General features: G+C 44.6%; 1 protein-coding gene across 1 annotated transcript; it reads left to right on the top strand.

Annotated features, from left to right (window-relative positions):
* The first annotated feature begins 296 nt into the window (after positions 1–296).
* On the top strand, positions 297–3,310 carry LOC138609436 (uncharacterized). The gene is made up of 2 exons (XM_069682080.1): positions 297–882; positions 1,971–3,310. Exons 1-2 carry the CDS (start codon positions 297–299, stop codon positions 3,308–3,310), a joined length of 1,926 nt encoding a protein of 641 aa, XP_069538181.1.
* Positions 3,311–12,658: the final 9,348 nt, after the last annotated feature.

Genomic DNA, 12,658 nt, shown 5'->3' with positions numbered 1-12,658 from the left:
AAGTTCAAGCAGGAAGACTGTTCTCATTCATTCATTCATCATTAACTTCATTCATACTACACTCTCTCTTTCCCCCCTCTGTTCCTGTTTCGCGATCAGCTGATTATGGGCGTTCCCATTTAAGCATTAACCAACCAGAGTTAGACACGACGTCTGTGAACCAATCATCTTACTGCTGTCAAACTTTAAATCTGCTCCTCTCCCTTCCGCAGTCTGCTCATCGTTTCAGACGATTATTGTGAATGGAACATTTCCTACTCACCCTTTGTTGCATCTCGTTGTTTCATTTTCCTCCAATGTCCGACTCTGACCTCGATCAACTCGCGGAGGATCCTGATCTAGGAGGCGATGTGTTGCCGGAGATAGCTTCCATCTCCCCGAACAGCCTGCGCAGGAGCGCTCGCCTTGCAGTTCGTGACAGTCCATCAAAAGGCGAGGCAGGATTCCTTATGTCTCAGCTTCATGGTCGTGGCATCACTCCAGCACCAGGTATTTCTCTCTCCCAGCTCCGCGAGTTGGCGGAATTATCAAATTACGAACAGGGAGAATGCTCATATCGCACCGAGCAACCGGCTGCTTCCATCATCTCCTCTCCTGTACCAACTCGCGGTCGGAAAAGAACGAGGAAATCAGGTCCCTCGCAAGCTCCTCAGCCCAAGAGGAGAATTGTCTCTTGCCGGTCCCCCTCTCACGCAGAACCGACTAATCCAAGACACTCATCCTCTGATAGTTTCTTAGTCTCCACCTTACAGGCTCTGAATAAATCTATGGGTAATATCGACGCACGCCTTCGTGCTCTGGAGAACGCTTCATCTGCCACTTCTTCCTCTGCTACAACTTCTGCAAATTCGGGCACTTCAATGCTGGATGTCACTACGCCAAGTCAGCCATCCACTATCACTCGGATTGAAGCTTCAGCACATTCACTCGCTACGGCTGTTCCAGCTCCTATTTTAGGTAGGCCTCAATCAGCGTACATATCTCCCCGATTAAGGTCTAAAATCTTAGATGGCAAAGACATTAATCTAGTCAGCCTTATCCTGCCTTCACCAGAGTGCGCTAATAGCGTCGCCACAGGCGAAAATTTAACTGCCGTCTTTAAGTCCGCCGATCCCCGGCTTAATAATGATTTGAGTTTCGAGCAGTTCGTAGCAGCTTTCGGCATATTCCGTGATGTTATATGCTCTGCTTTCCCCGAGAGAAGACAAGAACTCGATGCTTATTTGTCTCTCATCAGTGATCTCAATCTCAAGTATGGAAAAAACATATTCTTTCAGTACCACAAAGCTTTCTCAAGAAAAGCCGCTCTGAACATTTCACAATATAACATCCGCCTGGACTGGTCCATTCTGGACACCGAGCTCCTAGTGATGTTCGCCGGAGGAAATCAAATCATCACCTGCAGCTCATGTGGGCAATCAGGTCATTCGGCCTCCCTGTGCCCCTCAGTGCCGTTTCAGCAGTCTCTCTTCAAGCCCCCACCTCCACCCACGCCTCTACCTCTCACCGACAAACGTGGCCGTCAGGTGCATCTCTTTAATAGCACGCCGATCTGCAACAATTTCAATGAAAATGTCTGCTCATTTCCCAATTGCCATTTTCTTCACGTTTGCAGCAGTTGCAGGGATGCACATCCCCGGTCCGTCTACCCACGGCGCATCGTTCCGTCTCGGAATTTTGCACGCCAAGAGAACCGACGTTGTTCAAAGACATTCTGAACTTTCACCCTTCTACACCAATAAATGTTAAATTTTTAGCAGCAGAACTGTCATCTCATCCTGATTCAGTGTTCGTGGATCACCTTCTTACAGGGCTCTCTCAGGGTTTTCGGGTCTGAGTTTTAGCTTCTCCCTCAGTTACGTACGTAACAAAAAGTCCAGCGAAAGAGCCAGAAATAGTCTCGCAACTATTAGAGAAAGAGGTTAATAAAGGGTATGTCATAGGTCCATTCAAGTCTTCTCCCTTTTCAGTATTTCGCACTAGCCCCATAGGTGTAGCTACAAGGAAATATTCAGGGAAGAAAAGGTTAATTTTCGACCTGTCCGCGCCGCGCTCCGGCCCCGTTGCGAGCGTTAACAGTCTTATTCCGCCTGAACCTTTTTCTCTTCACTACGCATCAGTCGATAACGCCATCAAATTGATAAAGTTAGCAGGGCAAGGCGTGTGGCTCTCCAAAGCAGATATCACCGACGCATTCAAAATTGTCCCCATTCATCCGTGTCAATGGCCTCTTTTCGGCATCAGGTGGGATTCAAAGTACTACTTCGCCGTGCGCCTGACATTCGGGTGTAGAAGTAGCCCGTGCATATTCAACCTTGTTTCTGAGGCGCTTTGCTGGATCCTGTTAAACCAATTCAGGGTTCCCTCCGTTCTTCATCTGCTTGATGACTTCCTCCTGATAGATCCTCCTCACGATGGCTCAGGCTCCTCTTTAGGGAAACTAAAACATTGCTTCCAGGTTCTTGGCGTTCCTCTCTCAGAAGAGAAAACTGTAGGTCCCGACACACGTCTAGAGTTCCTTGGTATCACGCTGGATACTATCGAAATGAAAGCGTCGCTCCCAGCCGAAAAACTGCAGCGCATTCGTGATATTTCAAAATCGTACTGCGCAGCTGAGTATATCACAAAGCAGCAGTTACTTTCCCTTCTAGGGCATCTTAACTTTGCCATGCGCGTTATCCCTCAAGGGCGGTCTTTCATATCTCGTTTACTAGAGATGTCGTCATCAGTGCATAATTTACATGACGTCATATCATTAGATGAAGGGTGCTGCTCCGACCTGAGTTTTTGGTCCCTGCTGCTCGAGCACTGGAATGGCATAACCTTCTTCTATGATGACTTGGTACATTCTTCTGACTCCTTGAAGTTTTTCACGGATGCCGCTCCATCCGTGGGTTTTGGGGGGTTCTTTCAAGGCCAGTGGTTCGCTGATCACTGGCCTCCCGCTTTCTCCGGTTTCGATCAGTCCTCAGCGCTGTACGAAATTTACCCCGTTGCAGTTGCATGTCACGTGTGGGGTCAGCATTGGAAACGCAAACGTATCTCAGTGCTTTGTGATAATCAAGCTGTCGTCAGCATGATCAACAGAGGGCGCTCCTCTTCTAAAGATATCATGCCATTCCTTCGAAGCATCACATGGTCGTCCATAACTCACAACTTCATAATCACGGCCCGTCACGTGCCCGGGCATTACAATAAACTTGCTGACTCTCTCTCACGCTTTAACTTTCAGATCTTCCGGAGCATCTGCCCCGAAGCCAGCCCAGTCCCTATTCAAGTTCCGCCCCTCCAACAGCTAACTCTGTTCTAAATCATGGCCCCATGATCAGCTATTTAGAGTCATCCAAATATTATATGAGGAAAGGTTTAGCCCCCTCCACTTTAAAAACATATGATTTTGCATGGAGTACTTTTGCCTTGTTTTGTGTTTCAATATGTATGCCTCTCAAACCTGTTCACATTAACACCATTTGTGCTTTCATAGGCTATTGTATGGATCTTAGACATTTTAAACCTCAGTATATTAGAGGATTACTTGCAGGAATCCAGTTTAACATCAGATGTTATGATCCCTCTTTTCCTAGTCTATTTTCGAATCCTGCTATTAAAATTTTGTTAAAGGGCATTGCTAAAGTCTCCCCTCCTGTTGCAGACCGCAGGAGGCCTATTACTTTGTCCGTTCTTCACAGCATGTTATCTGAACTTAGAAAAGGGTTCTTATCTCCTTACGTTGACGCTCTGCTCGAGGCAGTATTTTCCATGGCTTTTTATGCATTCCTCAGAGCTGGTGAATTCACTACAACTTCCTCTCAATCTTTCAATCCCAATAAGAATATTTCTTTCTCTGATTTAGCCTTTCATTCTAGTCACTATTGTGTAGATCTTAAGGACACTAAATGTAATGGGTCCTGTTCAGTCATTGTGGCTCGCACAGGAACACTCTTTTGCCCCTTTAAATCCATGATCAAATTCCTTTCAGTCAGACCCCCTACTAACACCAAGTCTCCTCTATTTCTAACACCTGGGAACTCCCCTCTTTCAAAATCTTGGTTTAATTCTCATCTAAAACAAGTGCTCCTCAAAATCAATTTATCCCCCCAGCATTATTCAGGGCATTCTTTTAGAATAGGTGCTGCCACTACTGCTGCCAATCAAGGCATCTCATCATCCTCTCTGCAACAACTCGGGCGGTGGTCTTCCTCGGCCTACACTTCTTATATTCGCCCTGATGTCGGCACCGTTCTTGCAAATCAAAGATCTCTGAAACCCTGAATTCTGGTAAGCTTTTCATATAACTGGTGGTGATGGTACGTGCGGTGTTGCTATGGGTTGAGGTTCACCGTTGCGTCCTGTCACAAGGTCTCATGGCGGGGGAGGGCACGTACACGCACCATACACTTGGTTAAAACACGTAGATCATATAGGTTTCATCACGCACCTCACGTAAGAGCTATGCGGCCACCGTCAGCTTAGGGTCATATGACCTTTAACACTCAGCCTTAGCGGCTCGATCAGGTCATCGGACCAGCATACACCTCACATAGGTCTATCGTGACCTCATCATGCATGGTCAATCGCTGGCCAAGGTCTATCGTGACCTCTTCATGCACGGCCAATCGCTGGTCCAGGTCTATCGTGACCCCCTCATGCACGGCCAATCGCTGGTCAAGGTCTATCGTGACCCCCTCATGCACGGCCAATCGCTGGTCAAGGTCTATCGTGACCCCCTCATGCATGGTCAATTGCTGGCCAAGGTCTCATGACCTCACTCTTGCACAGCCAATCGCTGGCTTCATGTCTTGTGATCTCACTCTTGCACGGCCAATTACTGGCTATTAATGTGAATGTAAATGTCTAATTATTGTTTCATAATGCATATCAATTATTCACGCTCTCTGTGCTTAATTCTTTAACTCTTCTTAGAATCCCGTTACAACCCGGTAAGGTAAGGCCTGCTTCATCAAAAGTGAGTATATGCTTCCCGTTATTTCTTCTCATTATTTTGGGGGGTATCCTATCCTGCTCTCAGCCTCTACACCCCTCCAGCACACGATGACATCACAATGGAGTCTAATCGCCAAAGACTTTGCACATTTCATTTCAACCTGTAAATAAATAATTGTCAAACGTATTAAGTCTCTCCTGATTGAAATGTAGCTTAGCGAAAGTTCAAGCAGGAAGACATTCATTCATTCATTCATCATTAACTTCATTCATACTACACTCTCTCTCTTTCCCCCCTCTGTTCCTGTTTCGCGATCAGCTGATTATGGGCGTTCCCATTTAAGCATTAACCAACCAGAGTTAGACACGACGTCTGTGAACCAATCATCTTACTGCTGTCAAACTTTAAATCTGCTCCTCTCCCTTCCGCAGTCTGCTCATCGTTTCAGACGATTATTGCGACCCTCCTCCACCCCAGTCACCTCCATCCTTTTCATCAGTGTCCAGTCAGCTCAGCTCATCCTGCATCCTCTCTTCACCATCATCACCACCAGTGTCTAGACTCCATCGGGGGGGGTATCCTATCCTGCTCTCAGCCTCTACACCCCTCCAGCACACAATGACATCACAATGGAGTCTAATCGCCAAAGACTTTGCACATTTCATTTCAACCTGTAAATAAATAATTGTCAAACGTATTAAGTCTCTCCTGATTGAAATGATATTTCTTAATTTTATCAGTTATTTCCTGAAAATGTTAATTTTCGGCAGTTTGCTCAGGCCGTGTGTACAAGTCATATGTTGTCCTCCAAATTTCCACATACACACTGTCATGACCTGTTGTCACCATATGTTCACAAGGTTCTTTATAAGGATTCAACTTGTTCCTGTTAAGTCAGTTAGTGCCCAACCTGGAAGCTCAAAGCACCATTTAAGTTTTGGTGTTTACACTGCGAGCAAGAAGGCAAAGTTTATAAGTCTGGGGCAGGGGGAACGAGGCCGGGCAGGAACCAGTCAGAAGTCTCACAGTGAAATTGGCTGAACCGGGACATACAGAGGCCAGTTTTGTGACAGGAAATACAGTACCATTGTGGTTTCCAGCAGAATTCAGGGGTTTCTGACTCCATGAATGATAAAGACATGGCAGGTCCAGGCGGGCAAAGGACAGGCGTGAAGCGGGGGAGGAGTGAGCAGGAGGTCAGGCATCAGTCAGCGCCGATCTCCAGAGGCCTTGAGCCGGGGTTCCACAGGGTTAACCCCAGGATGCGAGAAGAAAAAAACACAGAGGAATCCACCTCATTACTGTAAAAAGTCTTCTACCTCAATTTATATTACATTGACTGTATGCAACAATCTGGTCGCCAAGGCAATTGATGTAACTATTAATCACACCCTCATCCTCTGTTTCAAAAAGAAAGCAAAAAAAAACTAAGAAAAGACGGCTGGACTGAGACTTTTTAAATGATGTCACAGAGGAAGCATTTTTAACCAGCTTGCCTGTTTCACAGCCGTGCATGAATATAAAATGCTTTTACTCTAATTATCTGCACTAACATCGATCCTTGCTGTACGAATTGCCATCATTTCCTTTGCCGGCGCTGCTAATGCAGCTAATCCGTTATGATACTGGAATGGTAGAAGAAGAATGAGAAAGCAATTGGAGTGCCTTTCCCTCTATTTTTGTCAGCGACACATGCTTGGACTAATGTTGTCACGCTACAGTGGGTGTGGGCAAACGTACATTGGATGGGTGTGCACCTAATGGGACACTGAGCACCTGGTTCATCCAGCAGCTCTACTGTGCGCTGGCTGTATGACTCCTATGCCCTTGTGCTTACCGGGAATAAATTGCCCTGCAATGTATTGCGCTCCACAGAGAGTACGGTAACATTCATTATGGACTCGCCGCAGGGTAAGTCATCAAGGTTGGAGGACCACGGCTCAGGTTTGAAACAAGAACTGTGTAAGAAGAGTTTTACATGCAGAGTGTACAGCAGAGGGAGTGTTCATCCTTTTTCACCCCGCATCCAAGGCTCCTCTCTCCTTCCACTTCTGCTCCATCTCTCTCTCTTTAAGTCTGGTATTTATCTTCACTTCTTAACCAGTCCCTTTCATCTTGTCTTCCACACCGCCGCCTCCTCCTCCTTCTGCTTTTCTTTTTCTCCTTCCCCTCCCACCCCCACTCTCCTCCTTTGGTTTCTCTTCCCAGACAGACCAGAGACAGAGACAGAGATCCCCCAGACATAGTAGATCAATGGCAGTGATAGGAGCCTCCGAGAGTCAGGAAAGGAAATTACACGGCTGTGCTCACTGCCAGCAGATTTCTTATTTCCAAAAGCCTCTCAATGCAGCCTCTCATCTTGATTTCAGGAGCTCTGATAAGTTCCACTGATGCTGACTTAAAAGGAGAGGCTGGTTGGCAACGTGATGCCGTCTCTCTCTCATTCTCTCCTCTGCTTTGAATGAATAATATCCACTTAATAAAGCCTTTACTCCTGTCCTCAGATGACAATTATGAGGCATGAATAATAGTCTCTGTGCTGTAAAGCAGCCAAGATATGATTTGGAGTGAATAGGACAGCATTTGTTTTGTGCAGAAGAAACCATACTGTCCACACAGTGCCCTTGCATGACCTCTGGGCAGGATGTGCGTATATGTTGGGGAGTGCTGTGTGAGGGGGGGTAGGGAGGCAATCGGTGCTGGATGAGTGACAGAAGAGAGCATCTGTCAGGGAAACGCACTAACAGACAACTCATACATTATTCACTAAATGGAGGCATAACACAGGAGATGGTGCATACACACGTGTGTGTTTGTGTGTGTGTGTGTGTTTGGGTCCATGTGTGTTAGCCATTTATTCTGTGTTTCTCTGACTCATGTTCACGTGAAATGTGAGCACGACTCAAATGGAAGAGGTGACACACTTTACATGAAAACAGAGGACGAACATTAACCACTGATAAAGAGTACCACTTGAGAGACCCAGTAGACAAGAATATTGTTTCCTATTAAAAGCAGATAAAAAGGTTGTCTTCTATGTCTTCTCAACTCTTAACTTTATCTGAAATTTTAATTACCATTCAAACATGAAAAATAATTAAATGTTAGACCATTAATAAATTCAAAATTCACAAACATGCTGTGCCTTATACCCCAGGGACAGCAAGTTTATAAAATGCACTAATATGCATATCTCTGCACACCCTACCAGGCTATAGTTTTTGCTAATGCACCACAGAGAAAACAAGCTATCAATGCAAAATGAGAAATCATTACGTTATGGTTGTTTGCAGACTGACTTACACTTGGCAAGCAGAAACCTACATCGGACACATACAATTTATTCCAATTTTTATCTTATGTTAAAGGCTTAAAGTGGTCATCTCGAAGATCTCAGTTTTGGTCTCTTCGGTCTATGGCGATAAACAATAATTGCAGGAGCACACTTCCCAGATATCCAAACAGTGTTGCATGTGTGACATCCACAGTTGGCGGTTATAGCGGTTGTAACTCTTGATTTTCCTCAATGACGGTTGCTTTCCTTTTTAGTTTGCCTTCATCTGAGCGCCGAATTTTTTTCTTTTTCTTTGGAATTTTACTTATTTTTGAAGTTGTATCAGTAGTCATTGATCTTTTCTTTGTTTGTTCAGCCATAGTAGATTACAGTTTACACGCAACACTTGCAGAGAGCAGAAAAACAGCCACTTAGCTCCGCCTACCCTCTTTGGCGACCAACCACTGCTGGTGCAACTTTTGCACCAGACACCCAGTCTGTAATACTGCAAATGCAAAGGCTTTCATCAGTGGGCATTAGGCTCAATCACCATCATGTAATGTTAAAAACTTCCTTTACATCTACAGTTCAAAATCCATTTTCAAAATATGTATTGTACCATGTAAGTGATGTATTTGCACTGGTTTATATCTAAGAGGAAAATCTTTTCTGAATTCATCAGGACACCAATTGTGGAAACAGATCTCCATACAACCGATCCATAGTCTGGAGGACAAACACAACACAGACATGTATTCTGATTTGTATTTAAGAATCTGAGTTCATGTTTTTTAGTTGAACCTTTCCTGTAGAAGCAGTATGGGGCCGACTGGAAGTCCATTATTCACTTCAGTGAGTTTTGATGCAAACCGGAATGGATGGCGGATGCCTTCATGCTGTCTTTAACCGTCTGCCCATTCCCTTTCTTCTTGTCCCCAGGGAGAGGCACGTAGCCCCTTCCTCAGCATTCCTCAGACATCGTGCAGGGGGTCGTAGTGACATTGTCACACCGACCCCTGACCCCATCCTGTCACTGAACACATCTCCCCTTCTTCAATCCAGCAGAGCTATTGGCTTGGTTTCCTTCCTCTGATTCCATCCCCCACTTCCCCTCCCGTTATCCTCCCATTTGCTGCCTCTGAAGTGTCTGACTGTCCAACTCAACCTGTTATTGGTTTGATGAGCTTTTTTATTCACAGAAAACACAGAAAACAGAACAGAAACATGGAAATGACAAGAAGAATCAATAAATTAGTAAATTTATAGACTTATCTATCTATCTTCCCACTGATCAATAATTGTTTTCTCTGTTGTAAGGGTTTCTCCAGTCTGAATTTGCCGCTGTAGCTATTTTTTCCCCTGTTATATGACTTTGACACAGTAGATAGAGCATTTGAAAATGATTGTACACACTTTTTTAACTCATAAAGATGAGGATGTTTTACTTTCTCATCTCTAGTTGGAATCGTGACTGGATTTGTCTCTCAGGCTCTCTCCCTTGCTATCTCTCTGGGGGTTGGACACAGCAATAAATAGACAGAAAAGGGGTCAAAATGCACTTTGAGGACATCGATGATATCTCTTACTCAGACACAAAGACAACTATAATCAACTACAACCCCTACCACACGTCAGTACATCTTTCCCTCTGTTGCTAACAGACAAAAGAGCCCCTTAAATATTATCCCAAGACTGTATTACACCATATTTGTACGTAAATGTAATATACATAAAGTTGTCTTTACATGGAACAGTTGAAGCTGTTTTACGGAAGCAGTGTTTCCTGTCGGTTAGAAATGATCTCTCTTATCTGCAGGTGCTGTACGTGTAAACATCTACTATTGATTTCCATTGATAGAAATGACAACTGTCAGCTGGAAGATGATGGAAGATCTATTCAAAAAGTCTGTTTTAAACACTTTGTACCGAGTGCTTTCTGTGGATTTTTGGATGGCTTTGCTATGTTTTACTCAGAATTCTTTGACATACTTACAATAAACACATGACGTAGTGAAAATCAATACAGATTACAAATCCATAAACGTTAGACAGCCCAGTTCCACTGAAGATGGAAGATTAAAAAAGTAGGCAGGTGATTGGTCAGCGTTTGACCGTTGAGACACCAGATTGATTTTAGTTTGGTTGATGGGATTAAAATTAGATTCATTAACTTCAATACAATTTCAAAGATACTGATTATTAACTGATTATCTTTCATTAGGTTAGCAGGTCTGTGGGTGCCTCCCATGTGTTCCAAATAATTGTGTTTTCTCGGGGGTTTCGCCACCAGTAATCAAATGATCTGTTACTATTGGGTTTCATAATCAATTCTTGCCAGTCCATTACACCAGTGACGTGTAGGCTAAGATGCGAGTGTCAGAAAGCGGAAGCCTGTGTCAGTCCAGCATGAGTGAAAACATTACAGGGATTTCTCCTTAAAAAAAAGCTTCCATATTCCCTGATGTCATTTTGGTGCGGGCTTAGCCACTGCCATTCGGTCGGGGATAAGCCATTAATTGAATTTGATGGCACATCTGCTGCCTTATGAAAATGACGCCACAGCCTATTGCTCGTGCCCTCACAGCAGTCTCAATTTCCCCCTTCTCGACTCTCTCTCTATCTATCACTCTGGGAAGACATGAAAACATATAATGGATTGTCACAGAAACCAGTTTGACCCATGTTTGAACCATGGGTCATTTGCAGCTATAGAAAAGATGTGATGTAAAACCACCCACTGGCAGCCATGAGGTTCTCAGCTTGTGGCGAATGGTGACACTGAACAGCTGGTTACATTTTCAAATTTACAAAGACATAAGCTGTGTCCAAAATCATTCACTCATTAACTATTCACTTCATCAGAAACTAGACTTTTCCAGCCCAGAGCTGAGCTGAAAAGCTGTATTTAGTTCAGAGAAGTCCTCTCTAAATATTTTGGAATGATACTGTAAACCAGTACATTATTGGGCTTTCAGTATATATCTTACCAGCCTCTAACTGTCCCACATGGTGTAACGGAGGAGGATACTTAACATCAAAATGACTTCAACTCAATTGAATGCCAACAACAAAAATAAAGCAATTTGACATCAGAATCAGCCTTCAAAAACCCTGTTAGATGAGGGAAAGCATCCTGACGGTCTGTTTCGAGGGAACGATGTAAGAGAGGTCAGAGGCAACGGCACAGGGGAGAAGACGAAGATGGAGGGAAGAGATGAATGAGACGGAGAGATCGAGATGGAGAGCAAGGAGAGAAAAAGAGGGAGATGCAGAGAGATGTGGGCGCTTTGCAGTGGTTCAGTGAGTATTGATCTGGTGTCAGGTGCAGGAGGATGGATCATGAACCCTCCTTCTGTCTTCTCCTCCTCCTCCACCTTCCCCCACGTCTAGTCCCTCTCTCTCCTCCCTCCTTCGTCATTCACCCATTTATTTCAGTGCTCTTGACCAAAGCCCTGGTTGACAGGAGAGTTTGCAGAGGCGAAGGTTCTCATTCCTTGCCTCCCTCGTCTCTCCACTTCTCTTCACAAGTCCCTAAATATCTCTCCATCTCCATCTACTTAGATCACACCGCTTCCATCCATCTCTCCCTCCACTGCGGCTCCATTTGGGCCTCATCTCTGACAAATGTAAAACACTCACACATGCATACTCACTGTTTGTCTGGTGTCCAAAAGAAAGGCAACAGCCAAGAAACATCAGGTCTTTCATTTTAAGGGGTTGTGTGCAAAAAAAAAAAGAATGAAGTAATATGTCACTTTTTGGTTGCCAAGGAAACCATAAGTACATTTGTTTCAATTACTTGTTTGCAACAGTGCCTCATCGTGGACAAATTCCTATCTTGTTTTTCTCCCTCTGTTTCATTATCGGTGCCGCTCCCCCAACTCCTGTTCATCATGTTCTGACGCTTACAGTTAAGGACTAATGACTCAATTATGTTCTCCTGTCTCCTCTGTAGCCCTCTTCCCCCAGTCTCATTTTTCTCTGGACACAAAGCAGCATATGACCCTGGTCGTGCAGCCAGGGCTTGACCCAATTATTGACCAGCCACAGGACAGGAAATCTCCTGAGAGGACACTGACTGGCTGCAGCCCTGCCAAAACCAGCACGCCCCTGCTGCACTCGCACGTTTAAGGCCACAACAGGAGACACAGATGGACCTGTAGTAATAGAGAGAGAATGATCTATTTTACTTAAAGTGGCGGTAAGCAACATGAACATTCCTACAACATTATGCGTCTCTCTATTACTCAGAAAACATGCACGCTTATTTTGGAACTGGTGTCTGCTGCGCAACCGTTGTGTGGTGTGTCTCTTTGCAGCACTGAGGCAAGGACAGAGAAAGAGGAGAGGTTCTGTTTATTCCAAAAAGTACACTTTATCGCTGGCAAAATGTTTAGACACTACTAATTAGTTATCATTATAGTTAAGATTCTTGGTGT

This window comes from Semicossyphus pulcher, unplaced genomic scaffold, assembly GCF_022749685.1.
Source record: "Semicossyphus pulcher isolate SPU_LCO1_2020_fin unplaced genomic scaffold, fSemPul1.0.p SCAF_5, whole genome shotgun sequence".
Classification (NCBI taxonomy): domain Eukaryota; kingdom Metazoa; phylum Chordata; class Actinopteri; order Labriformes; family Labridae; genus Semicossyphus; species Semicossyphus pulcher.
This window is presented reverse-complemented; position numbering and strand designations above follow the sequence as displayed.

What these genes read in the sequence shown, in the direction of transcription:
- LOC138609436 (XM_069682080.1), top strand. Translation starts at nt 297, where the DNA reads ATGTCCGACTCTGACCTCGATCAACTCGCGGAGGATCCTGATCTAGGA. An exon ending in GCTGGATGTCACTACGCCAA is followed by an intron (nt 883 to 1,970) that starts GTCAGCCATCCA and finishes CTCCCTTTTCAG; the next exon opens with TATTTCGCACTAGCCCCATA.